General features: G+C 53.6%; 1 protein-coding gene across 1 annotated transcript in view; it reads right to left on the bottom strand.

The window, feature by feature from the left end:
* The window catches only part of DNAH17 (dynein axonemal heavy chain 17), a 100,422-nt gene that overhangs the window by 54,992 nt on the left and 18,425 nt on the right, over positions 1 to 27,005 (bottom strand). The window contains exons 14-34 of the mRNA XM_018063680.1: positions 25,900 to 26,008; positions 25,477 to 25,580; positions 23,011 to 23,151; positions 21,456 to 21,599; positions 19,042 to 19,224; positions 15,650 to 15,904; positions 14,276 to 14,445; positions 13,507 to 13,729; positions 11,494 to 11,610; positions 11,312 to 11,398; positions 10,766 to 10,918; positions 7,748 to 7,996; positions 5,903 to 6,025; positions 4,589 to 4,936; positions 4,395 to 4,486; positions 3,863 to 3,989; positions 3,024 to 3,176; positions 1,657 to 1,782; positions 1,377 to 1,484; positions 738 to 869; positions 259 to 419 (exon numbers count right to left, since the gene is read on the bottom strand). Coding sequence (XP_017919169.1) covers positions 259 to 419; positions 738 to 869; positions 1,377 to 1,484; positions 1,657 to 1,782; positions 3,024 to 3,176; positions 3,863 to 3,989; positions 4,395 to 4,486; positions 4,589 to 4,936; positions 5,903 to 6,025; positions 7,748 to 7,996; positions 10,766 to 10,918; positions 11,312 to 11,398; positions 11,494 to 11,610; positions 13,507 to 13,729; positions 14,276 to 14,445; positions 15,650 to 15,904; positions 19,042 to 19,224; positions 21,456 to 21,599; positions 23,011 to 23,151; positions 25,477 to 25,580; positions 25,900 to 26,008 — 3,305 coding nt within the window. The remainder of the gene's footprint in view (positions 1 to 258; positions 420 to 737; positions 870 to 1,376; positions 1,485 to 1,656; positions 1,783 to 3,023; positions 3,177 to 3,862; positions 3,990 to 4,394; positions 4,487 to 4,588; positions 4,937 to 5,902; positions 6,026 to 7,747; positions 7,997 to 10,765; positions 10,919 to 11,311; positions 11,399 to 11,493; positions 11,611 to 13,506; positions 13,730 to 14,275; positions 14,446 to 15,649; positions 15,905 to 19,041; positions 19,225 to 21,455; positions 21,600 to 23,010; positions 23,152 to 25,476; positions 25,581 to 25,899; positions 26,009 to 27,005) is intronic.

Genomic DNA, 27,005 nt, shown 5'->3' with positions numbered 1-27,005 from the left:
TAAGCAACACCCCTAAGGCCACACAGCCAGGGTCAGAATGAGGGAATAAGGTCTCAGCTCCAAGGCTGGGTGGCTAGAAGAAGGCAGAACTGAACCTGAACGCAGGTCCCCCAACCCAAACGCCCGCATCCGTCAGCCTCAGCAGGGGATATTTGGGTCTGACGGTGCAAGGACGTGTGGGGAAGAGCCCAGAGAAAGGGTGCGATTCCCTCCCCTGCGTTGTTCATGGCCAGACGGGAAGGCGGCTGGGGCCCTCACCTGTCCGTGAGTGGGGTGATGACCAGCCGTGGCGTGTTGCCCAGGTACTCATATGAATACTGGATCTGGGCGTCGCAGATGTTGGCAAAGCAGTGCTTCCGCTCCTCGTCCCAGCGGTGCCGCAGCTGGGACTGCCAGGTGAAGGCCTGGGAGCTCTCCACCTGCGGGGGGAGCAGGCTGGCTTGCCTCCAAGCGGTCCCTGACCCTGGGGTGCTTCCAGCTCCCCATCCTCCCCAGGTGCCCCCATCAAGCCTAACACCACCCTCCCACTGCTGAACTGGGGGCACTTCTGATTGGGCTGCTCGTCCAGTGGCTTACCAGGGGTTAGACTAGGGGTGAAGGATAGGGTAGCCACTGCCTGGAGAAGTGTCCCCCCCTGCCCCACTGAGGAAGAAGCGGTAACTGGGGTGGGGGATGCGGGCTGGAGTCCTGAGCCCCGGGCCCCCACCCTGGCTCCTGGACCCCCCCGGCGCCCTTGCCTTGGCGGTGATCATCTTGGCCACCACGTCCCGGGCGTGGACGTCGATGGTGCAGATGGTCATGATCTTCATTCTGTCCCCTGCGCTGAGGTTCCCAATGAGCAGGGTGATGAGCGCGTTCAGCTGGCTGATCTGCGGGAGCAAACATGCCTCCCTCGGACACGGCTCCAGGGGTGGCCTCAGGGGTGGCCTCCGGGCTGGGCGGGTCCCCCTAGGCGCTTGGGAACTGCCCTCCCCCGTGGAATATCAAGGAGTCACTAAAAATGGTGTCGAAGAAGATCTGATGTCGTGAAAGACGGCAGACAGTAAGTGAAAACAAGATTTTAAAGCCACTTGGATAGTTGTATATTTTTGCCTGGGAACTGATCATATGTACACTAGGTTAGCTAAGAGTCTGTTGACAGGGTTATATCTTTCATTTTAAACACTATCTTTGGTTTCTAAATTTCTAACCAAGAATCTGTCAAAAAATCAAATCGAAATAGAGAATTAAAGTCGTGTATTTCTGAAGCGGTTACTCTTGGGCAGAACAGCTGTTGCCAATATTTGGCTGCTTTTGACTCAGGAATGGCAGAGGCACGAGCCGGGGCCTCACAGAGCGAAGGTGCTTGGACGGACACAGGGGTGGGCGGGACACACCTGCTTCTTGTTGTAATCTTTGACGGCATTTTCGTAGCCTTCCTCCAGCCGGGCAAACGCCAAGCCCACCTCGGTGGTCCACCAGATTTGGGTGCATGTGAGCGCGATCTGGAAACAGAGGGGGGCCCCAGGACCCCGCCACGTGAGCGCCGTTTTCTGACGGAAGTGTTCACACCAGATACGGTGGCTCTTCACCGCCGGACTGCGGCTAACTCAGGACGGGTGAGCTCCGTCCACCCCTCCCCGCATCTCACAGCTGCCCCGTCCACCCAGCTCGGACCTGGGCGGGGTAGTCAAAGATCCACTGCTCCCTCGGTTTCTCCTCATAGGTCACCACAGCCTCGGGGATCTCGTGGCGGAGCGTGGCGCACATCCTGTCCAGCACCCGGTTCAGCCAGACCTCTACCTGGGGACGGAGCCACGGGGACCAGAGAGGGTGAGCACGTCTCATCCGAGGACGTGCTCTGACATTTACGAAAGAAATGACCGCTTGTCCTCATCCTTACCATCATTCCAGGGGTAGAAATGCCCAGGTTTTCTGAGCGGCAAGAATGGCCTGCTGGAAAAATGTGTTCAGCAAGGCTAGCTGTACCCACAAAACTAGTTGCCTTGGGCTTTCGTGTGCATTCACAGAAGGGAGAGGGAGCGAGAGAAAAAGCTAGAGAAGACGGTCTATGTCTGAGCCCACGAAGTAGTGCTGATATTCCGGGACAGGGCAACTGTCCCCCGGGCCCTGCTGCCCCGTGTCCCAGGCGGATTCTGACTAGCAGAGCCCCACTTGTCCCCAAGGGCATTCTCTCAGGGTCTGAGATGGTCACACGGACAAACTGGCTGATGAGCCTTGTGTGCATTTTGAAATACAAACCTTCAGCTAACTGCCACCAGGGGGAAGATACCCGAATGCGATAATCAGGTTGGTTTTTCTTTTAAGCTATTGATAGAAGCACAAAGCTCGCTGTAGATCAGTGGTTATGTCTGTAAGTGGTTAAGTGTGGGAAGTGTCTGAACAAATCGATGACTGGATCCTGCTGACCCTGTCCAGCCAGGCACTCCGAATTCAACTTGTTGGAGCTCAAGTTTTCTAGCATGAGATTTTTAATGCCCCAAGCCAATTTACCTCCAAATTACATTTTGCTTAGGCAAAGAGAAGGGGGAGAGGGCAGCCAGGAAGCTTGCTGTCAGCAGAAGGGAGCAGCCTCCTGGGCTGGGGAGGTGGGACAGGGGGCCGGGCTGCCCAGGGTAAGGGGAGCCCTCTGCTAAATATGGAAGCTGTAAAGCCCGTCGTGCTGAACAGGGATGAGACCTTGGCAGGTGTGCATGGCACCCTCCAAAGTGGTCCCCTTGGCATTAATAATAATAGAACAACAAAGATTTAAGGGCATTAATAAATCTGTTCTCTCCCTCCCTTTCCCCCCCCTCATTTCTCCTTTCTTTCTTTTCACAGGTCACCTCAGACTGCCTAGGTAAGGCTGTGCAGGGACTCCTAGAAAGACGTCCCTTAAGCATTTGTTCTGTGAGGCCGAGAGAAGAGGAGAGAGGGCCGGCCAGGGGCTGCTGCTGACAGCCTCTCTGTGGCCGTGCGGTCCTGGCCACGGGGCGCTTCCACCCCAGGGGCAGTGCTCTGTGCGTCCCCGCGGCGGCTCGCACCTGCCCTGAGAGGTCGCACTCCTGGTCAAAGTCCACATACTCGTCTTCCTTGCTGTACATGCCCAGGCCGAACTTAAGCGGCTTCCCACTGGCGTCCAGGCGGAACTTCAGTTTACACAGGCTGTCAAAGAGCTTGGACAGATGGCGGCTCACCTGGATTTCGGGGTTGGAGGGGAGAACGTTGGATTTTGCAACCCAGGGGTTCGCAGGCGGATGCCCGTGGCCTGGGTCTCCCTCGGGCGGTCTTAAGCACCATTTTTTTTTTTTTTACTTATTCTCCCCCACCTCCCTACCCCCTGCCTCTGGGATGCTGATTAAACACACTTCACCAACAAACGAAAGAGCAAACAGTGCTCAGCAGAATCTTCTGAATGTCTGTTTCTTCTCTTCCCTGAGAAGGTTCTGTCCCAGGGGGCACGGGGCCTATGCCCCTAAGTCAGATGCTCAGAACCTAAACCATGGGCCGCCCTGGGGCTCCCATACCGTACATCTGCAACCCCATGATTAAAATAAAATACGGTCCCCTCCCTTTGCCTGGATGCTCGCCCTTCTCTCTTTTAGAAGAGGAGCCTCACAGGGGCTTTTCCTCCCAGTGTCTGGGGTTTAGTAGGATGAGCGGCTTGTGTCTTAGAAACGGGCATCTCACCCATTTTCCAGAGCACAATGATGGAGCTCAGGGTGGGAAGGGCCAGCTCTGAGAGAGGTTCCGGGTCCTTCTGTCACAGCCCGGCCCCTGGGCGGCTTTTGGTGTGGACCACCTCTCGGACACTCCTCCAACATCCTGGGGCCACCCGAACATGGGGCCTGGTGCCCCTTCGGACCATCAGGGGCCCACCTACCTCCACGGGGTCATTTCCGTTGGAGAGAATGTCCAGGAGGTCAGCTGAAGAGACAAAGTAGAACCTGGGGAAAGCCAGTCTTTTTGTCTCTAAATATTCAGCCAAGGCCTTTTCGCACACAGCCAACCTAGGGGCAGGGAACGAGGCTGCTGAGTCCTGCTTGACAGAAGGTCTCTTCAGCCCATCTTTCCACGTGCTGGATGGATGACCCTGGAGACGCCCAGGCCATTCACAGCCCCAGTTTAATTCAAATCTTCCAGGCGGACACGCTCGTTCTCAGCCAGCCCCCACACTTGTGGACGTCCCCAGGCAGGAGGGGCTACAGTTGAATCTCTGCCATCGTGGCTTCCTCTGAGGCTGAAGGCAGGCTCTGTGGCTAGGGTGGAGGAAGTGGCAGGTGCTTCTAGGGAGGGGATGTGTTAACCCACAACCTGGGGGTTTCCTGGCCTGGCCAGCAGGGTAGCGGGGGGAGGCGCATGACTTGGGTTTCTGCCACAGTGAAGCCCCTCGTCTGGACAGGTATGGGACCCACCTCTTCTTCAGGTCCTCAAGTTTGTCGTAGAGGCCAGGCTTGTTGGTAGCTTCGACCACATTGGGTGTTTTCACCGCGTCTTCCATCAGGGCCTGGGAGGACAAAGGGATCACCGTGGCATCAGGAGCCCTGTTTGCACCAAGGGAGCCATTTCCAAAAGTGCCCAAAGGCAGGAGCCGGAGAGCTGTGTTCACCTTGAACTCCACGTCGATGTTATCAAAGCTCTTGGAGTCCTCCGGCAGCTGGGCGCGGATGTCTTCAGAACCGATGAAGATGCTCTCCAGGTGGCTCCAGGTTCTCTGGACCTCGAACCAGATGGAGATGACCGAGTCCGCCGTGGACAGCTTCTGCTGCCAGCTGGTCACCTCCTTCAGGAAGTGGGACAGGTACTTGGACATCATCAGGTTCTGCAGCTGCACCTGGTTATCCTCCAGCGTCTCCACCAGCACCTCGTCTGACTTGAGCATCATGGTGCCCGTCCGTGGGTGCGGCTCGTGCTCGAACTCCATGGTGGACCAGGTGCTGTCCAGGGCTTTCAGCACCTTTCGGAGGAACAGGAACCGGGTCAGCAAGGATCTGGCAAGAATCACTGAAGAGAACCCAGAGTTTCCTGGAACGTGGAAGGAGGCCCTGCTCTCAGAAAGCCAAAATGTTCATGCCAACATTATTCACAGTGGCCAACAGATGGAAGCAACCCAAATGTCCCTCAGTGGGTGAATGGATTGACAACATGTGGAGTATTCATATAATGAAATATTATTTGGCTGTAAAAAAGAATGAAGTATGGACACATGCTACAACATGAAGGAAACTTGAAAACATGCTCAGTGAAAGAAGTCAGACACAAAAGCCCAGATTCTATATGTTTACATGTATATGAAATGCATAGAAAAGGCAATCCTATAGAAGACAGGAAGCAGTAGGTCAGAGCTGAGATGGGTGCAGGTGTGAGAAGATGGGGAGATACTAGCTAAAGGGTCTGGGTTTCATCCCTTTTTGAGGAGATGAAAATGTCCTAAAATTGACTAATTCTAACACGTGATAGCTGCACATTTCTGTAAATATGTTAAGAGCCATTGAACTGCACACTTTAAATGGGTGAATGGGTATGTGATTTATAGCTCAATAAAGCTGTTTAAAAAAGAAAGCAAGCCCAACTGTGACCATTCAAACTCAAAAAACCGATGAGGAGAGAGGTTTGAATTGCAAAGGAATCCTTCAGCATTTTCATGTGTCCTGGAATGGCCCGTAGGTACCAGCTGATGGCCAGCCCTCCTGACCACTGCCTACCCCGCCCCAGCCCCATTCACCGTCTCAGAAGGCAGAGGCTGAGGCAGGATGGACCACAGAGGAGGGTGCTTCACGGAAAGAGAGGAGAGTTCAGTCAGGCATTAACTGGTGGTACATTAGTTTCAACCCTACATCAGCACATTCAACAGGCGTCAGGCTGGTGGTTCAGTTTCAGCATCATCCCATATAAAACAAACTTCACTGTCAACAAAGGATACCTTTTCCATCCCAGACTCCTTCACGGCCTTGTCGACAATGTTTCGGACCTCATCCTCGTATTTGTGTAGGTTCAGCTGGAGTAAATCTGCCAGGGTGGTCTCATCTGACATTTCAAATTTCACCTGCAGAGGAAAAAAATAGGCGCATTTCACATTCGTTCACATGTTCTCCAGTTGAGGGACACCTTTGTCCTTCATGTAGAGGCTGGCGAGGGAGGAACCCAGGCCATGAAGCGGGTGTTGGGAGTTCCGTGACTTGGGCAGACACTCCTCCAGGCCTCTCCTCCCTGTAAAACTGGTAGCAACAGGGCCCACCAGGACTTCAGAATGTGACCTTATTCAGGAATAGAGTCTCTGCAGTTGTTAAGGATCTTGAGATGCAATCATCTCGGGTCAACTACACAGAACCTAAACATGATGGCAGCTGTTTTCAACATGAAAAGGAGAGGGAGGTTTGAAATGCAGAGGAGGCCAGGTGACCGCGGAGGCAAGGATGCTTCGGGCGCGGCCACTAGCCAAGGGCCGCCTGGGACCACCGGAAGCTGGGAGAGGCAGGGGAGGGTCCTCCCCTAGACATCGGAGGGATCATGGCTCTGCTGACTCCTTGACTTCCAGTTTCTGGCCTCCAGGGACATTTTGTGGTTTTAAGATCCCCCATCGTGTGGGGCTTTGTGACCGCAGCGGCAGGACCCGATCCATCTGGGGAAGCTGCCGTGTTGGCAACAGGCGTGGCTGCGTCACAGGTACTGTTACTCTGGTAACAATAGCAGGTATTTGCATGGTGTCACCGTCTTCAAATCTTTCTCGCTGTCGCATAGACATTTCCAAGCCTGGATTCCAAGCCTGCCACAAAAACTGGTTTGACCAACTGATGGAACTGAGTGTTTCTCAATCATGGTTGGGAAAATACCTGCCCAGGTCTCAACAAGCCCTTGGTGAGGCCCGATTCCTGGGACGTTGCTGTCGTTTGTTGGTCACTGCCCGGGGTCTCTCCCAGGCCCTGGATGGGGTACATGAGCCTGCAGGCCGGTGGCCTCAGTATTTGAGGCAATCCCTTCTGCTCATCTGTCCCTCCCTTCCCTTCCCCAAGGCCCAGGCCACGCCCCACATGTTCCTGATGCTGGTCCCGCAGTTCCCTAACCGGGGAGGTGGCTGCCTCCTCTGCACCCCTAGAACTGCCGCTGAGCACCCCACTCCGCCTCCCAAACACCATGGCCCGTGTCCTTTTTCCCTTCGCTGCTCTGAGTGCAGGGCCCGTGTCCTCAACCTCTCTGCTTCCTTGACATCTACGTGGGGCCTCTGCAGAGTAGCCGTTCCATAGAGTTTTGTTCAATGTTTGCTGACAGTGGGAATGGTCCTATTCGCCTTCAGTGAGTGTCAAGGCCAATGTCCCTCCCGCTTCCCACTTGGGAACATTCCTGGGAAAATTTTGGCGCTAGGACCCTACGCTCCTGGGGTACATGGGGGGGACCCAGGACTATTCTTCCACCCCAAACTTCCTGAGCCCCATGGACATTTACCATTCATGCTACAAGCAGTACTGGCTGAGTAATTTGCCAGTAATTTGAGTAAACCCTAACCCTAACCCTAACCCTAACCCTAACCCTAACCCTAACCCTGGTACAAAATGAAAATGATGGAATCCCGTGTGAAAAAGGTATTGATTAAGGAAATCAAGATAGTGACAGCAGAGCCTCTAACCCCGCTTGGGGCCACCTGAGCCTGGAGCCCTGTGTGATGGCCTGGGGTGCGCACGCGTGAAGCCAGCTTTGCCAGCGTCAGCCCCCCACTCCCGCAGCGAGTTCCCGAGGAGAGCTGCCCTCCGCCCCTGCGCCAGTGTGGTACCTGGGTGGCCTGCATGAGCTGCTGCCAGTGGCGGTCCCGGATGGCGGGGTTCTGCAGCTCGCTCACGGCGCGCAGGGACGTGATCATGTTCTTCACGGTGTTGTCCAGCCCCACGAAGGCATCCCAGCTCTTCATCTCCTTGTCCAGGGACCTCACATCCTTGGCAAACTTCTTACAGTCTATGTCCATCTGCTCCACGTTGATGTCCTTCCACTTGGTGGTCTTCCAGGCGTCGAAGCTGGTGTTGACCTGAGGTGGAGAAACGCCCGCTGACTCCTCTACTGGGGACGGTTCAGGAAGGCACCCATGCCACCTTCCTGGCATTGCTCTCGGACGGAAAAATCCAATGAGGAGTCTCCAGCACTAAGGACAGAGCTTGGTAAAGTGACCGGATACAGGGGGAGCAAAAAGAACCCCAGTTCTACCATGATAGATTTAACTTAAAAGTCAGCAGTTAAGAGAGATTTTGGCAAAACATGGGCTTCGTCACTGCTCACCAGGATCTTGTTCTGTCCCATGTCTTGCTGAGGCCACAAAAGTTGCCCCAACCAATGGAATGTGGATGACACCTGTCACCTGGGGGGCAGAGGCAACGAGGTGCCAACGCTGAACCCACAGTTCCCCCTACCTGCCTCGGCAGTTGTGGACATGCACTGAGCTGTGGAGGGTTTGCCTGGAACTGGAGTGTGGACTTTGCACGAACGAAAAATATGTGTCTGTGGTTAACAACACAGAGATTTTGTGTCTTAGGGCTGTTTGTTACTGCAGAGTAACCTAGCTTACTTGTTGTTGTTTAATCACTAAGTCTTGTCTGACTCTTGGCAACACCAAAGACTGTGGCCCACCAGGCTCCTCTGTCCATGCAGTCTCCCAGGCAAGAAAACTGGAGTGGGTTGCGGTTTCCTTCTCCAGGGGACCTTCCCGATCCAGGGACCGAACCCAGGCCTCCCTCATTGGCAGCCGGACGCTTTACTACTGAGCCACCAGGGAAGCCCAACCTAGCTTACACTGACAAAGACGCACCAGAAGAAATTCCACCCGTAACAGAATGAAACAAGACCCAGGTGGTACTGGGGCACCCCCCTGCCAAGCGCGGAGGCGGAAACCCAAGAGGCTCCAGTCTTATATTCAGGGTGGGCTGAGAACGGCTTGGGAGCTGGACGGGGGTCCTGGAGAAGGCCAGAGGTTGCTGGCAGAGGCTTGGGGCAGAGCAGCCTGATCTTGGTAGACGTCCTTGACAGACAATGACCAACAGTTGGGGCGCTGACAAGGGACTGACTCTGCAAATCCCGAGACTTGAAGCATTAATCCCCACGGAAATCGATGGCCCTTTCTGGTTTAAGTTTAAGCTGCTTCTGTATCCTGTTATCGTAGAAGTACCCTGGCTCATTTGTTTTGTCAATTTTTCTTGCAACACCCTGACCGGAAATGCTTATCGTTATCTCCTGGGAAAGACAACCTGCATTCTTGGGTCAGTGCTAAGTGGTATTTATCAAGGGACAGTGCAGCTTTCTGAGTTGACTTCGCTTATTGTTCAGTCCTTGCCTGGAGAATCCCAGGGACAGAGGAGCCTGGTGGGCTGCCGTCTGTGGGGTCGCCCAGAGTCAGACACGGCAGAAGCGACTTAGCAGCAGCATTGTTCAGTCCGGTCACTCGAGCACGAGCCACTTGAATTCAGTGAATTGCAAAAAAAAAAAAAAAAAAGGTATCTAGAGGCTCTGATGGATTCTCTCCCTTTGGGGGTGGTTGTGATGGAGCCTGTGGCTACAAAGATTCTCCCCGACTCCGCCCTCTATGAGAGATAAATTCAGCATGGTCAGGATACAGACATTTACATGATCTTACTAAGATGTAATCTAAAAACAAGATACATGACAAGACAGGGCCTGCTCCTGGGCAGGGACAAATACTGCTGCCAGGAGGGGAACCCTCCCCAGATGAGCTCACAGAGGAGATTCAAGTCTGTGTGTAGTCTGAGAGTTTTCTGTGTGAAGAGAGGATTTGACAGATTCTGAAGTTCATTCAAGAGCACAAAGGAGAAGAACTAACACAGACTTAGAAAAGGAACTTAAGGTCACGGCGGGTGGGGAGGGAGGGATGCGTTGGGAGTTTGGGGTTGACAGGCACACACTGCTGTATTTAAGACAGATAACCAGGGAGACTTCCCTGGCGGCCCAGTGGTTGGGACTCTGTGCTTCCACTGCAGAGGGCACGGGTTCGATCCCTGGTCAGGGAACTAAGATCCTGCATGCCACTCGGTGCGGCCAAGAGATTAAAAAAATTAAAATCAAGGCATTATCTATTAAAAAAAAAAAAGACAGACAACCAGTAGGGACCTACTGTGTAGCACAGGGAACTCCTCTCCATACTCTGTGATAACCTAAATGGGAAAAGAATTCGAAAAGGAACAGATACATGTATATGCATAACTGAGTCACTTTGCTGGACACCTGAGACACAGCACTGTTAGCCAGCTATTCTCCAATGAGGGCTTTGTCCGTGGCACAGTGGTGAAGAACCCGCCTGCCAATGCAGGGGACGCAAGTCCAATCCCTGGGTCAGGAAGATCCTTGGGGGAGAGCCTGGCAACCCACTCCAGTACTTTTGCCTGGAGAATTCCATGGATGGAGGAGCCTGGTGGCCTACAGTCCATGGGGTTGCAGAGTCAGACACGACTGAAGCGACTTTGCACGCATGCACACATACTGCCATACAGAAAAAGTGAAAAAAGAGAACTGAAATATCTCTGGAAATAGAGGGGCCAAAAGGCGAGACCACGGGGAACTAGCACGCCCGTGTGCTGTGGACACTGTCTGGACCCTGGGGCGGAGAGTGAGGCTTCCTACTCTTGTGTTTGGGAAGAGGGGCTGCCTCCATCAACCATCAGAGGTGGGTGTCATGGGGGGATAACGGGAGCTGCCCCTTCTTGGTGCTGGGATGCTGCCCGTGAACCCCTCTCCCACCTCCCTCTCTTTCTACCTGCCCCACCCGCCCCCCCAAGCCAGAATGGCCCCTCACCATGATGATCATGTCCCAGAGCTCCTTCAGCAGGCGGACCTCTTTGTGACAAGCCTTAAGCTGCTTGTAGTCCGGGACGCTGACCTCGAAGAGGCTCCCGGACTTGCACAGCGCCTCCATGATGCTCTCCATGGCCGCGATGCTCTTTTGTTGCTGTGGGCATGGGAGGAAGCCGGTGAGCGGGGTGCCCGCACTCGGTGGAGCCTTCCCCGCCTGCCCCCACTCGTCACATCCCAGTGACTCCCAGAGCCGTCGGCACACTGCACTCCGACCCCACACACACTGGAAGGCAGCTAACCCCTATCCGTCCCCCCAGCCACCCCTGGCTTCTCTGGTGGGGCCTGGAGGGGCGGCCCATAGGATGGCTGAGCTTGCATGTCTGTGCACACACACACGCACGTGCCCGCACATAAGCACACACACACACGTGTGCTCGGCCCAAAGCTGGTCCCATCGAGGCCGTGTTTCTGGGCTCATGAGGATGACAGCTTGAGAAAAGATGGGTCCCCAGAGTTACCACCGCATCTCCTCCTTGAGCAGAAATACCTTACTGAGGGACTTGTAGGGGTCGGGGTCGCTGAAGGTGAACGGGGCTTCTTGTCTGAACCTCTCTCTGAACTCGTGCTGCTTGAGCTGAGGGAGGACCACGTGAGACACTCAGGCTCCCTGTCCCAGGGCCTGGCCGTGGTGGGGGCTGCACCCCGGCCCCGCCCCCCAGGCCACCGTACCTCAAACTGCTGGCACTTCCGCCTCAGGATGCTGACCTCGTTGGCCTGCAGGGGCGACACGTTCTGCTTCACCTGGATGGCCAGCTTCTTGGTGTTTGTCCACTGCTCTGGCAGTTCCTGTGCAAGTAAAGGCCAAGGACCACTCCCTTTCCTGCTCTTTTTAAAAATTTTCTAGTGTGAGATCATTATGGACTCATGGGGAGCTGCAAAAATATCACAGGGAGGGACTTCCCTGGTGGTCCAGTGGCTAAGGCTCTGCGATCCCAAGTTCGATTCCTGGTCAGGGAACTAGATCCCCCGTGCCACAGCCAAAGACGCTGCGTGCTGCAACTAAGACACAGTGTAGGCAAATAAATCAATAAATAAGTATTGAAAAAAGATAGCACAAAGAGTCCTGTGTGCCTCCCCACAGGCTTCCACAGCGCTGGCATCTTATATAACTAAGGCTCGAGAGCCAAGCCAGCATCGGACCCTGGGGTGTTTCTGTTAACAGATGACGGAACTTGTCAGGTTTTACCCTGTTTTAGGCTCAATCTACGTGTGCGTGTGAGTGCGTGTGTTGTAGGCAGGGGTAGTCCTAGGCATTTTTGTCTCATGTATAGGTTCCCATAACCCCCACGACAATCTGCACACCTCGCTGTTCGTCCCTGCGAGGGAACTGTCCTGTGTCAGCTCTTCGCATCAGCACCTACCCCGCATCCCCAACCTGGGCAGCCACTAACCTGTCTTCCATTCCTGTCGTTTTGTCATTTCAAGAATGACGTTATGGGGAGGGAAGTGGGAGAGGGGCTCAGGATGGGGAACACATGTACACCCGTGGCGGATTCATGTCAATGTACGGCAAAACCCCTACGATGTTGTAAAGTAATTAGCCTCCAATTAAAATAAATACATTTTTATATGTAAAGAAAGAATGACTTTGGCAATCAGATGAAGATTTGTATTTTCCAAGTTCTCCACAATTGGGCAAATATTGTACTTGCCGTAAAATATTTTAAAGACAGAAATCCCAGCCCCTAATCTCTTTGCCCACAAATAGGTATTGTTTCACTTTCTTCTACAATTAACTAACAGTCTTCGTTGGCAGTGGCAGGCCTCAAACATTTATCAGAACTTTTACCACCCCACTTGCCCTGTCCATGGCCCCAGAGCTCCTGGGCCTGGCCACAAACACTTCTAATCCTGGTCCTTACTGAGCCCTGGGCAGGGGGAAAAGGGGCCAAACATGACATGCTCTAAACCAGGGTCTGGGCAGCGCGAGAGGTCGCCACAGCCACCCACACCATCCTGTCACTCCCTCTGCCGGCGGTCTTGGGCACTGGCTGGAGTCCGTGTCTCCCAGCACAGGGAATCAGGCCTGTGTGACCAGACACAGTCAGGGCAGAGAAAGGGAGTGGGTAGAGGCAGCCATGTCTGGGAGGAGACAAAGCCCGGGGGGTGGCTTGACCCTGCCTGCAGGACCCATCTCCTCCGTCCCTCCCTCCCCCCACCGACCCCAGCCGCACACACAGATGCATTGGCGCCGACACTGGCATCCGGCAAATCAGCATCAAGTGCCGGACTCTTCAAGTCCCTGCATCCCCTGCCGTGGCCCCTCTGCTGCACGGCCTGGAGCTGCCTGGGAGCCTTCTCTTCCAGGGAGCTGGTCTCTCTCTCAGCCTCGCTGCTGGCCTCTGATCTTGGCAGGGCCTCTGCAGACCCCGTTCTCAGTCCACTGTCCCTCATGCCCAGGGTCCCGCTGGGCTCAGGAGGAGGCATGGGACATGAAGGCATTTCTAATCCATTGAAATGCCAGCTAAATGCAGGGACTATTCCCCTCCCACCCTTGGGAGGCAATCTGCCTGTCCCCTCGTCTCTGGAGAGCCTTGTCCTCCCACCCCACTGTTCCCCGGTAATCTCAGGTCTAGAAGAGGAGGTTTGGCCCACAGGTTCCAGGTCACAAGGGCCCGTCCTCCTCTGGCCATGCCCCGCGGGGCTCCAGCTCCCCCGACGGGGCATCCCAGGCCCGTCTACCTGCAGCTTCACGTGCGTCTCCTCGGGCATCTCCTCCCCGTAGGACTTGAGCAGCTCGATGGTCTGCTTCAGAGGCTCAAACATGTTGTCCGTGGCCGTCTGCCTCTCCTTGACCCTCATCAGATGCCCCATCACTTCCACGAGGCCTTCATAATCCCCCTCCTTAACGGGCTTCGTTAAGCCCATCCTGGCAACTTTCATGAAGGCTTCCAGGTCCGCGAGGCTGGTGGGTATGAGGCCGCATGTGATGGGCGCCCCCCTCTAGGGGAGGGCCGTGTCCCTGTCTGCCTGGCACCTCATGTTTCACTAGCTCAACTGGTTGGCGAGTCCTGGGTAGGGTCACATCTAAGGGTGGCCTTTGCAGGACCTCCTGGATGGAAGAGCGGGATTACACGTTCTCGGGGCTCCTGGTGACTCCCAGCCCACCACCGCCTGTAACTGCACAGGTACCACCCTTGAGTTTTATGCCAGGCTTCCCTGCCCAACTCAGGGCTCCTAAAGGATTCCTTGGCACCTGTTGGCCAGACACGGTAAGTGCCCAGTAAAGAAGCAATGATTGAGGAACCAGGGCCCCCACTCCCCACCAGGTGACACTTTCCTGCTGGGACCCACGCTCCGTGGGGCCGCTGGTCTTTAAACCTGACCTTCAACTCTACACCCAGCTGGCTGGGGGCCCTGGCACAAGGCTCTCTGGGGTGCGGTCAGCGTCAGGGCGGTGGGGGTGGGGGTGGGGGTGGGGGTGGGCCGGGGCAGCGGTCCTGGTGCCCACCTGCTGATGACGTGGTTGCTCAGGTGCCGCTTGAACATGAGGCTCCAGCGCTTGATGGTGTTGAGGAGGGCCTGCTTGAAGGGGCGGCAGTCACACTGCAGCCAGCCGTTGAACACCTTGGTGTTGTCGCACTTGGACACCTCCTCGTACAGCTTCTCGTAGGAGTCGATCTGGGAGGCAAGGACCTGCTCAGCTCTCGGGCTGCTGTGGTGGGGCCAGCACAGCGCGTGGCAGCAGGGGAGGCCCTCACACGCGCTCCTTTCCTTCTCCCAGCCCCAGCGGACAGCCCCTGCAGCCCAGAAGTCTATCGCCGAACATAGGATACAGGCTGTCAGAAAGGGACATCGCTGGGCGAGGCCAGCAGGGCTTCTGAAGGAGGGCATGACCTAAGCTCCGAGGGGTGCAAGGGTCCCAGGTGCCGTGGGGCACCCTTGACTCCACCAGCTTTGTGCTGCTGCCTGTCCTCGAGGCTTTCAAGATCGGCAGCCGGCTGTCCCCCTCCCACTGTGGGAGAGACTGTGTGCCCTACCCCAAGCATCTCCCCTGTGGCTGGGCCACCCTCACCAAGCTTCAGGAAAAGACATGAAGGTCTGTAAGCTCATTACGTTTTCTTGTGTTATAATATACATATATATTTTGGCCACTCCATGTGTTTTGAAGGATCTTAGTTCCCTGACCTGGGAGCAAACCCAGGAAGAGTCGAGTCCTAACTGCCAGACCACCAGGAAATTCCCATCATGTTCTACATTCCTGATGTTTTGGCATCGGTGGCCTTGCTGACCCTGGAGGGACAAGCCTGCCCCTAGTCACAGGCTGGCTCTTTCCTAGAGATAGCAGACACCCTCCCCCCCCCGCCGCCCCGCCCCGCCCCGCCAAGGACCACATTGTTTCATGTGCAAACAATGAACCAGAGTCTGCACCCCAATTTTTACCACCCGCTCTCACACTTGAGGCCACTGTCCACCTGCTCAGATATCACCCAGGGGCCAGGTACCTGACAACCTGAGACAGCCCATATACCCGAGCCACTGAAATGGCTCAAACTAACCCATCCGAAGCCGGCTTGCCCTGCCTTCCTTGTTCCTTCCCATGAAGACCCTCGCGTGAGTTCTCGGTCACGCTTTCCCCTCATTCTCTGTCTCCCAACACTAGTGCCCTGCTGGCGACACCCACGGCCTGGAGTGCCCCGTCCTCTCGGGAGCCCTCTTTTCATGGTGGCTGTCTGCTGGTCTGTTGGTCTCTCCATACTTGAATAATAATAAAACCTACATTTAACAAAAACGTTCACCCGAGTTCTCAATCAAACCCAATGCCTCTGCACAGCGGTGGGGGGTGGGGAGGGAGTGGTTGATTCCAGAAGCGAGAACACCACACCTGCTGCTGGAACTGGGCGAGGGTGGGCGGCGTCTTGGGGAGGGTCTCCTCAGGGTGGCCGTCCAGGTCCTCCCGGCTGATGGCGCACCCGTAAGTGAGGAAGTTCTTCATGAACTCCTGGGGGTCGTCCGTCCACAGGTAGGAGTAGCGCTCGAAGGAGTCCTGGTACTCCTCGGCCTCCTTCATGGCACTGATGACCAGGTTGGAAATCTCCTCCCGCATCTCTATGAGGTCCGTCATGTCTTCCAGGTCGGTCTGCAGGCGGGCAGGAGGGGAACAGATGGGTGAGGGCTTCGCCTCGTGGTCTCCCTGACCTGGGGAGCAGCTCCCTGTTGGTCCAAGTGCCGCTAACCTCCCGAGATGAGAGGAGGGGACACTTGCCGATTGGCGACGTTCTCCCATGTGAAGGCACGCCGGACGTGACCTTTTGCCTGGCAGACCCCAGGATGACTCACCCCTAGCTTCGTTCATTTAGTAGTTACTCACCTGCTGTGTACACGTGGTGGGAGGGGGCACTGGGAGTGTGGACAGGGCTCACGGGGATGTAGATAGTCCAGGACTAGGGTCACACGTTTATCAGCAAATCAAAAACTGAGTCGTCATAACTCTCATCCTTGTACTCAGATGTAGTGAGGAGGAGGTTGGGGGCCACCCCCTGAGAAGTGATTGTTGGTCTGAGAGCTGATGGACGGGAGGCGAAGAGCTAGAGAAACAGCAAAGGGCCTGCGCTGAGGGGAGGCACATATCTGAGGACCTGAGTGAAGACCACATGGACGGCTGCAGCAGGAGCACGGGAGGTCCTGGCTGGACAGGCCTTTTGCATTTCAAGAGACAGAAAACGCAATCCAAATTGGTCTTAGCGAAAAGGTAGCGATTGGCTCCCATAACCGGAAAATCTCAAGGTGGAGGGTATGTACAAAACATATTTTTTGAAGTTTCTATATCTTAACAAGTATTCTTGCCTAGAGAATCCCATGGACAGAGGCGCCTGGGGGGCAGCAGTCCATAGGGCCACACAGAGTCAGACACGACTGAAATGACTACATAGCAGCAGTAAGAAGTTTTGGTATCTTTAAAAATCTTGCTGGGAATTCCCTGGCTGTCCAGTGGTTAAGGTCTCAGCATTCTCACTGTTGCAGGCCTGGGTTTGATCCCTGGTCAGGGAACTAAAAATCCTACAAGCTGCCTGGTGTGGTTCAGCTCAGTTCAGTTCAGTCGCTCAGTCGTGTCCGACTCTTTGCGACCCCATGAACTGCAGCACGCCAGGCCTCCCTGTCCAACACCAACTCCCGGAGTTCACTCAAACTCACGTCCATCGAGTCGGTAATGCCATCCAGCCATCTCATCCTCTGTTGTCCCCTTCTCCTCCTGCGCCCAATCCCTCCCAGCATCAGAGTCTTTTCCAACAAGCCAACTCTTTGCATGAGGTGACCAAAGTATTGGAGTTTCAGCTTTAGCATCAGTCCTTCCAATGAACACCCAGGACTGATCTTTAGAATGGACTGATTGGATCTCCTTGCAGTCCAAGGGACTCTTAAGAGTCTTGTGTGGTACAAAAGAAGAAGAAGAAAAGAAATCTTGCTGGCTGGGGAGAGACTGCCCAATCCCCACCCACCCCCACAGGGCCAGCCACTTCTAAGAGAGCAAAGGGCTGGGATGGGGGCACGCCTTTCTTGTGCAAACCAGCCCAATGCCCAATCACCTCCTTCATCTAACAAACCCTCATATCCCAAGCCCATGTTTCCCCTTCTCCATTACCCCAGCGCCAGGTACCAGATAACCAGAGATGACCCCAGGGCCCGTCCGGAGCAGTTTCCCCAGCCCTACCAGCCTCTGGCCTGGGCTTCCCTCCATCCTCCTCCTGCCTCCTGACCAAACCTGCGGCTCCCCACTTTGCCCCTGCATGGCTGCCCGCGCCTCTCCTTTCTTGGGGAGCTGTGAGCAACATTACGTTTTCTATCAGTGGCACTGACCTCTCTCTGTAGTCACTCAGTTGCCTCGATAAGTTAAAATCTTGCAGATGAGACCAGGGCGGGGTGGGCACAGCCTGGGATGTGGCCGGGTCACCGGGACCCTTACTCTGCCTTGCTCTGTTCTGTTGCATCACATGAGGACCCCAGGAGGGTGGAGGAGCCCCAGAGGTGCGTCTCTTCAGACTCTCGAGCCACGTGTCGGGCTCTGGCTCTCACTGGCCTGTGTTGGGTCCCACACGTCTGTGCCTGAGTGGATTGCTGCTGGTGTGGTTCACTCTGTGCTAAGCTCCAGAGCAGCTCACTATGTGCACTTGGGCCTGGAACACTACCTCTGTGTGGCTCAGGAATCCTCAAACCGTTCTCTCTGCCTGGGAATCTCCTTCCGTCCTTCACGACTCAGAATGCAGATCAGCTGCTCTGGGGAGCCGTCCTTAACCTGGCCAGGTATTTCCTCCTGTCCTCACATCACTACACGCACGTATACACATACTTGTCCCTGACAGCACAGAGCATCTTGCTGGAAATGTTTGTTGTTACAAATAATATACACCCGTCATCAAGAAGTTCAAACAAGGCAGAGTATATGAAGCAAAAAGCCCCGTTTATGTCCCCTGTCCTCCCGCCTCCTTTGCCCCCATCCTGTTTCCCAGAAGTGAGCACTCTTGACAGTTTGGAGTGCGTCCTTAGGAAGACAGGCTTTTGTTTGCTTAAATGAATGAAATCACATTCTAAACATAGTTCCGCAGCTTGATAAACACTTGATAACACGTCACGAGCCTCCTTCCATCCCAGGCTTCCTTTTGTGACTCATTTAGACGCCTTTGTCCAGATGGGCCTGAAGCTATGAAGGACTCCTGTATTTGATGGCCATTTAGGTCTTTTCCAACGTTTGTTTAACTGCCCCACAAATCGTGCTCCAACAAGCACACCTTCTCAGACCTCCCCCTTCAGGGAGGCTGAATTTCCCCCGCCTTTGCATCCCCGGGATCTGATCTGTGTTTTATGTCGTGGGTGGGTATTTAATGCATTCAGAGCAAACGGGTGTGGGAGCCAGTGGAAGGCACATTTGTCAAAGAGCCTGCATGCTCAGAGGATCACAGACTGTAAATTATGGGAGGGAGGGAAATAGCAGGAAGTGTGGTGGGAAGGCACACTTGGCGTCTTGCTGTGGGTGGGGAGGTGCTGAGGGAATGAAAACCAGGTCGACCAAGGACAGGTCCACTCGGGGGGAGAGAAATCCAGGCCACCGTCCCCTGGGAACCTGATAGAGCGGAAGCCCCTGGGCTCCTCACACACGGGACCACCACCATGAAACACACACACGTGACCAAGCGCTGCCGCATTAGTAAGGCGATTCTGACCCCGGGTAGCAGTTGATGGCAGGGAAAGAGGTGGGGCCGTAACCAAGCCCAGACTGACCTTATAGTGCATCCTGCCCTTGGCCAGTCTGGGGATGAGCTTGGCTGCGTTGTAGATGTCGGTGACCAGGCTCCCGATCAGCGCCAGGAAGCCTCGGTCCCCGCCCACCTCCAGGGATGGATTGAAGACCAGTCCGTCCTCCTCCAGCTCCATGCGGACCTCGAACAGCGGCGCGACGCTCTCCTAAAACAGGGTGTTACAGGGTCAAGGCCCTGCCCTTGGCCAACCATTCTCAATGTCTGGTGTTCACCCAGGCACCAAACAAGGTCTAGGGCTGGCTCCTGCTTGCTGGGACCGCTACAGAGAGCACACTCCCCACCAAGGGCCCATGAGCAAGAACTGTGCGGTCCAGTGCAGCAACACCAGACCAAATGCAGGCTGGGCGTCCAAGCCAGACGGAGCAGCAACGACTGAGTGCCAAGGAGACCTACTACCTGTGTTCAAGCCCATGTCTGAGACTGACCAGCTGCATGGTCTCAGGCGAGAACCTCGGTGTCATTTCCTAGATATATAAAATGAGCAGACGTGTTTCCTAGAGCAGAGGCAATTGCTGTTCCCATCTCTTTGGGTTACCGCGGGGATTAGTTAACATACACGGATAGTTAACATACAGAACGTGTGGGGCAGGGGCAGGGGGAGCGGATCCCAGCCAGGCAGGATGGCCTCTGCTGAGCTCCAGAAAGGACAAGCCTCATGTTCCACAGAGGTCCTGTTTACAAAGTGGGCATACGGTAACTCTGTCTGTTCCTGGATCCTCCGTGTGAGGTTGCAGATCCTAGGTGTGGTCTTGGGTGTCAGAGGACAGGATGGAGCCCGCCCAATGCACCAATAAATCTCAAGAGTGCAGACCGAGGCCCACGGGTGCGCGAGACCTGCTCCATGGCCACTAACCTTCCTCCAAATGTAGTCCACACTGGCCCTGCGGGTGGCCAGCTCAAGAGCCCCCCGGCTCTATGACTCGGGGAGAGTCTGCACTAGTGCCTGAGTGAGCTAAGTGGTAGAGGTCAGCTGTCATGAACTCAGTTGAACAGACTTTTCTTGAGCCTCTGTCTCAGGGGGGGCCACTCTTGCTGGTTAGCCGCTTGCAAATACAGAGCCTCCCTGGGACTTTTTAGGAAGGACACTGTGTTATCAGGGCCTCATCGACCATTTGACTGTGACTTCTCTCTTTGTAGGGATAAATACTCCACATTAGCTACCTTCATTGCTGATATTGCATTGCTATACCTTGCTTGCCGGGTCTTTGTTGTTGTTTAGTCTCTAAGTCGAGTCTGACTCATTTGTGACCCCATGGACTCTAGCCCGCCAGGCTCCTCTCTGTCCATGGGATTTCCCTGGCAAGGATACTGGAGTGGGTTGCCATTTCCTTCTCCAAGGGATCTTCCCCACCCAGGGATTGAACCCACGTCTCCTGCATTGGCAGACAGATTCTTTACCACTGAGCCCCCAGGGAAGCCCTTGGTGAGCCCTACAGCTAGTAATGCCATCTACTTTCACCAACAGACTCTGGGGTCCGTTGATGCTCTGGCAACAACCGCCCTCTGCAGCTGTGTCAGGGTGTCTCACTGTGGTGCCCACCACCCTCTCCTGAGAGTGAGCTGAGTGGGCCTGGTCTCTGATCTTGCCCTCCTGGGCAGTATCCAAAGCCACTTGGGAGCCCCTGTAGTGAAAGACACAGGCAGGGCACAGCTCAGGGGAACAGGCCAGGATGCAATTAACCAGCAGACCCACTCTGCTGACCTGGTTTAAGCTTCTGCTTGATTCGGCAGAGGGTGGAGAGGGTTGGTGGATGACGCTGCCAACAGGAGGGCACATCCTGCCTCCAGTTACTGTGAGGAGGGGCCAGGGGTGCCTGCTTTTCCTCACCCGGCAGCAGCATAGGTCAGCTCAGCTCTGCGGCAGTGTGCTTAGCCCATTTATGCTGCAGCACATTCAGGATGACCAGATGTCCCAGGGTGCAGGACTTTCAGGTTTGAAATCAGGACAAGCTGGTCACCCTAGGCAGATTTTAATAAGTCTGTTCTTTCATCAGGAAACCACAATTATAGATTCCAACGTAAACCTTTTCTCATATTTATAATACATATATGCTGCTGCGGCTGCTGTTGCTTCAGTCGTGTCCGACTCTGTGCGACCCCATAGAGGGCAGCCCACCAGGGTCCGCCGTCCCTGGGATTCTTCAGGCAAGAACACTGGAGCGGGTTGCCATGCCCTTCTCCAATGCATGAAAGTGAAAAGTGAAAGTGAAGTCACTGAGTCGTGTCCAACTCTCAGCAACCCCATGGACTGCAGCCTACCAGGCTCCTCCGTCCATGGGAGTTTCCAGGCAAGAGGATTGGAGCGGGGTGCCATTGCCTTCTCCAAATACATGTATATGTGAATGCATATACATAAGTCTCACATCTGTTACTTACATCTGCAACCATGTTGTCCATCAGGTAACTTAGAGACTTGCGAATGAATTGGTCAAATTCATCTAAGACCATGCTGTCAATGTAGTTGACGTAATCCTTCCAGGACTGGCTTGTCGTATCCGCTCTGAAGAGTTCTGCATTTTCCTGCAAATAGAACCACATGGCTGAGTGCTGTTTCACTGGGTCTACCCGTTGCCTTCTTTAGCCAATTTATCCAACGACTTTTTGGACTACCCTTGTCCTCGCTCGCTCACTCACTCCACACACAGAGGTCTGATTTTGGCTTCCTGAATGTGCCAGGCTCCTCCTAGGCCAGTGTCTTTGTCTAGGCTGTTCCTTCCCATTCACGCCAGGTATGGCCTTCTTCTCCTTGACCCTCCTTGATCACCACCCCCATTCACCTCAGGTTTGGCTCCGGTCCCTGCCCCCCACCTGCGTTCCCTCTAGTGACCCATTATTTGTGTCTGTAATGGCACAGATGACGATGCTGAATTATTCTTTTGTCTTTGGTCTGTACCTCCCCCTTGATGCCAAACATTGCAAGGACAGGAATTGACTGTCCTTCACACAATTATACCTCCAGCACTAAGCTGAATGTCTGGAGCAGAGCAGGAGCTGGTGGATGGATGGATGGGTGAGTGAGTGGGTGGGTGGATGAGTGAATGGGTGGGTGGATGGGTGGGTGAATGGTTGGATGGATGAATGGATGGGTCGATTGTTGAATGAGCGTTGGATGGGTGAATGGTATATGGATGGGTGGATGGATGGTTGAATGGTTGGGTGGGTGGGTAGATGAATCTATTAGACACTGAGAGCTACAAGGAAACACAAAGATGAACATGACCCAGCCTGTACCCTCAGGCAGTTACATTCTAATAAGGAAGAAAAGACACAGGCTTCAATAGCTTCGTAAGGGAGAAAACAAGGCTTCACAGGACTATTGTGGGAGTCGAGGACTCCAGCAAATGGACGTGAAGACAAAGCCTCTTCCTGACCCTGAGCCAGTTTTCTCTCTCCTGTATTGTTTCCAATACATCTGGGAGTGTTAACAGGTTAATCAGTTAACTCTTTCAAGTAACCTTTTTGCCGTTTAACAAGTTAATTTACTGGAACCTTTTGGCACCAGGGCAAAGGAAAAGGACCTGGAAAAAAGTATTTCTTGGGCTAGTCAAGTCACTCCAGGGGAGTGAAGACCTTCTGAGCAATGATTTGACCAAAAGAACAGCTCAGCAGACCCTCCTCCTCCAAGGTGGCCTGCTGGCCCCAGATTCAGCTACTCTCAGGAACCCTGTAGAAATATGTCACTTGTCCACACCGATTTATGTAAGGGGAGGAGGCTCTGACATCCTTAGAGGAGGACAGACATGTGGCCAGAGGATCGGGCTTCCAGGTGAGCAATCAGCAGAGTCTGCTCTTATAAAATCAGACTCCTGGATTAAAGGTTGCAGACATCCGGCGTTTTATGAAACCTCCAGCCCCCTGCCCACCCTGCTCCTTCCTCCCTGGCTACTGAAAGCACACGGGCTCTCGGAGGCCCTCCCAGGCATCTCCTCACCGCAACCATGGCCTGGATCTTCAGGCCAGCATCCTTGACTGCGGCGTAGCGCTTGCTGAGGTTGGCCACCCTCCCGTCCAAGTCTAACAGAGCCTCTTTCTTATTGTCCTTCCTTTCAAACATCGGGTTGGCTGACCAGTCCTGGAGGGAGAACATGAGCAGGAGAAAAGCGCCTGGAGAAAAAGCTTCCAGTCTCACTCCTTCCCAATATACCTTTAGGAGTAAGTGTCCCCGCCCCAGGTGGGCCTCATAGAGACTGAGCGACCACAAAGCACGGTTAGGAAGTCTTCAATGATGTGACTCAAAACTAACAGGGGCCTTGGGGGACCACAGAGAGACCCCTGGGCCTGGAAGGAGCCTGCCTAGGGAAAGCAGTATCTGACCCTCTCATCAGGAACCACAGGAGCTGGAGGCGAGGGGACATGGAGGCCTGATCCAGAGACGTGTGTGAAGATGCTCAGTGTCCAGGACCAAAGGGACACAGGGAGAGAACAGTGACGGGAGGAAGTGCCTGGGGACTGGGGAAATGCTGCTGTTTCCAGACTGAAAGCTCCTTGGGAATCCAGGGGACATTAACAAAAGGAGATACACGTCTGGACACACGCTGGTGATGTGTCTGAGCCCTGATTACGACCAAGGACTGTCCGCCTCTGGTCGGAGAGAACAGGGACAGAAAGGGAAGTTGTACCACAGACAGGCTTTCCAACGTCGTGGCTACGAGAAGGGGTGGCTGCAGTCTGAACTGTGACTCCCGCCAGATTTATATGTTGAAGTCCTAATCTCTAACACTCAGGATGTTACCACATTTGAGAGAGGGCCTTTAAAGAGGTGATTCAGGTGAGGTCATTAAGACAGGTTTTAATCTAATACCACTGGTGTCTTTATAAGAGGAAATTAGAACACAGAGAAACTGTGGTGTTCAAGACTCTTGAGAGTCCCTTGGACTGCAAGGAGATCCAACCAGTCAATCCTCAAGGAAATTAGTCCTGAATATTCACTGGAAGTACTGATGCTGAAGCTGCAATACTTTGGCCACCTGATGCAAAGAGCTGACTCATTGGAAAAGACCCTGATGCTGGGAAAGATTGAAGGCGGGAGGAGAAGGGGATGACAGAGGATGAGATGGTTGGATGGCATCACCGACTCAACGGACATGAGTTTGAGTAAGCTCCAGGAGTTGGTGATGGACAGGGAAGCCTGGCGTGCTGCGGTCCAAGGGGTTACAAAGAATCAGACACGACTGAGTGACTGAACTGAACTGAAGAGGACGCAGGGAGAAGACAGCCATCTTCATGCCCAGGAGATAGGCCTCAGGAGGAACAGAACCTGCTGGCACCTTGACCTTGAACTTCTCACCTTCTGGACCATGGGACAATAAATTTCTGCTGTGTAAGCTGCCCAGTCCTTTGCTATGGTAGCTAGAGCAGATGAATACAGAGATCTTTCTAGACTACTGAAAGAAAAGAACCATATCAAAAAATCCTTTATTTGGACAAGCTAGGTGAGATCCAAAGAAAGAGCTTTAGACAAGCAAGGACTCAGAAAGCAGGTCATCAACACATCCTTTCTGAGGCAATGACTTGAGGAAATAGTCCGATCAAATGAAAACTGAATCAGAAAAATGTGGGGTGAGCAGTGGCTTTTGCCTACAATTTATTGAGTTATATCTAAGTGGATGGTGATGAAAAGAATGTGAACTATAATGTAGGAAAGAGTTTCATACCGAGATAAGCCAAAGGTGTCTCGACACAGATGAGATGCTTTCTAATGAACAGATTATGATGGCCCGTGGCAGGTGTCTGTAGATTCGGGCCTTGATGACAGACCATGTTGGGAAAGGGGTGCCAGGGAAGGCTATCCCCCAGTTTTCTGGATCGGGCTTGAGAGAAATGACCCATGCTGCTCTTCGTTGAATGACGAACATGTTCCCAGCAGGGCTGAGTCTTAGCACCTCTTCCCTGACTGCACCCTCATTCCTGGTATCCGCCTGGCAGAGGGTGTGGCCCCCATGTTTGCTGAGCTCAACAGAACCAAATGGAATAAAACTCTGCAGAGCGACCTGGGGCGTTTCTGCCCTGGAGCCACCCTGATGTCACCGTTCTGTGGCCCTGAGCCTCACCCAGCAGGTCCCTGCTGCCCTGGGCACTTTACGTGAACATCCCCGAGGGGCCCGTTTCCCCAGGACTCTCTCCCATGTCCCTATTTAAGCCCCACTCTGGGGATTCCCAGGTGGCACTAGTGGTAAAGAACCCGCCTGCCAGTGCGGGAGACATAAGAGACTCGGGTTTGATCCCTGGGTGGGGAGGATCCTTTGGAGAAGGGCACAACCATGCCCTCCAGTATTTCTGCCTACAGAATCCCACGCACAGAGGAGCCTGGTGGGCTGTGGTCCACAGGGTCGCAGAGCCGGACACGACTGAAGCGACTTAGCACACACACGCACGCTGTGCTTTGTGGGTTACTCACCTTCATGGCCTGGGAAATCCCCTCTACGTTTTGCTTTGCTTTTTGTATTCTGTTCTGCAAGTTGTGGAGAATTTCTCGCATCTCTTGAATATATTCAAACACACCTGAGAGAGAAGCATGAAGGGATCTGACCAAAGGAACAATTTAGCAAAGGCTGACTTGACAATCATTACTGTGACACCGCTCTGGGCAAGTCCTTCGGCCTCTCTGGAGCCTGAAGCAGAGAAAATGGTGGAGAACTTCCAGAAAGGCAGCACAGAGGGATAACACACATCATTCATCCCTTCAGAATCAGGACCTCCCCATCCCCAAGTGGGCAGGTCACTGGTTCCACAAGAACTCCAGATGCTCGACGGGTTGGACGCCCCCTCCGTCCCTCTCACCCAAGTTTAACTCAAAGGGAAGCAAATATTGCCTCCACACCTTCGCCATTCCAGAACAGTGTCGTCTCAGCATTCAATAATTTGACATCGATTGCTTCCAATTCTGACTTTATCAGTGGAAATTCTACGTCCTTCACGGTGGTCTTTATCTGCAAAACAAGGGCTACAGTTTCAGGGCATTTGTTCCAAATGCACACAGATTTAAAATCGTCTCCCGGTAAGGGTGTTTATTACTCAATACCAACCAAACCAGCTACCGTTAGTGTGATTTAACTGGGAATTATGTGCACAAAGTTCAGGAGATTCCAACTTTTAAAATTAATTTTTTTTATCATCAAGGATTTATGTATATGCTTAACTCTGAATCACTTATGTTATGGGATAGAAAGAGGAGGAAATTCACTAACGCAAAAACAACGTGTATATAATCCAAAACTTTCAGTCATGTCCAACTCTTTATGACTCTGTGGACTGTAGCCCGCCACGCTCCTCTGTCCATGGGGTTCTCCAGGCAAGAATACTGGAGTGGGTTGCCACGCCCTCCTCCAGGGGATCTTCCCAACCCAGGGATAGAACCTGAGTCTCCTGCATTGTAGGCGGATTCTCTGCCACTCAATCACCGGGGAAGCTTAGAATCATAAAAAAGGAAATCAGAGGAATACACACTGGTAACTGGGACATTTCTGGGGCATTTCTCAGAACATCGCCTGGGCCATGATTTAAGGCTTAAAATGTGATTATACAGAGGAGGTCCAGGATCTGTGGAGAAGCCGTTCCACTAGTTAAAGCATCAGAATGAACTGCAAGGGAGGTTCCACACAGGCTCAATCTGGGTCTGCCCCGAGCTAAGAAATTCATGCAACGGTTGAAAGCGTCAGTTCACAGAATAGAAAAACAGATGGAGGACGTACACAGTTTTTTAAATATAAATTATTCTTTTAAATAATAAGCACCATTTGTGCTTCAGAATATTGTCCTATCTGGTAACATTTTGATTTACACGTAAGGTTCTCAAGGATAGGTCTATATAAAGTGAGGGATGTACATAGAAGTTCAATTGCACGTTAGATGCTATTTGCCTTTCACAATAACCCTTGACATATACTTAGTACTTTAAATGGAGCCCCCTCCCCACCCATGTCCTCC

This window comes from Capra hircus, chromosome 19 (assembly GCF_001704415.2).
Source record: "Capra hircus breed San Clemente chromosome 19, ASM170441v1, whole genome shotgun sequence".
NCBI classification, from domain to species: domain Eukaryota; kingdom Metazoa; phylum Chordata; class Mammalia; order Artiodactyla; family Bovidae; genus Capra; species Capra hircus.
The sequence above is the reverse complement of the archived record's forward strand: the minus strand, read 5'-3'. Positions and strand labels throughout refer to the sequence as shown.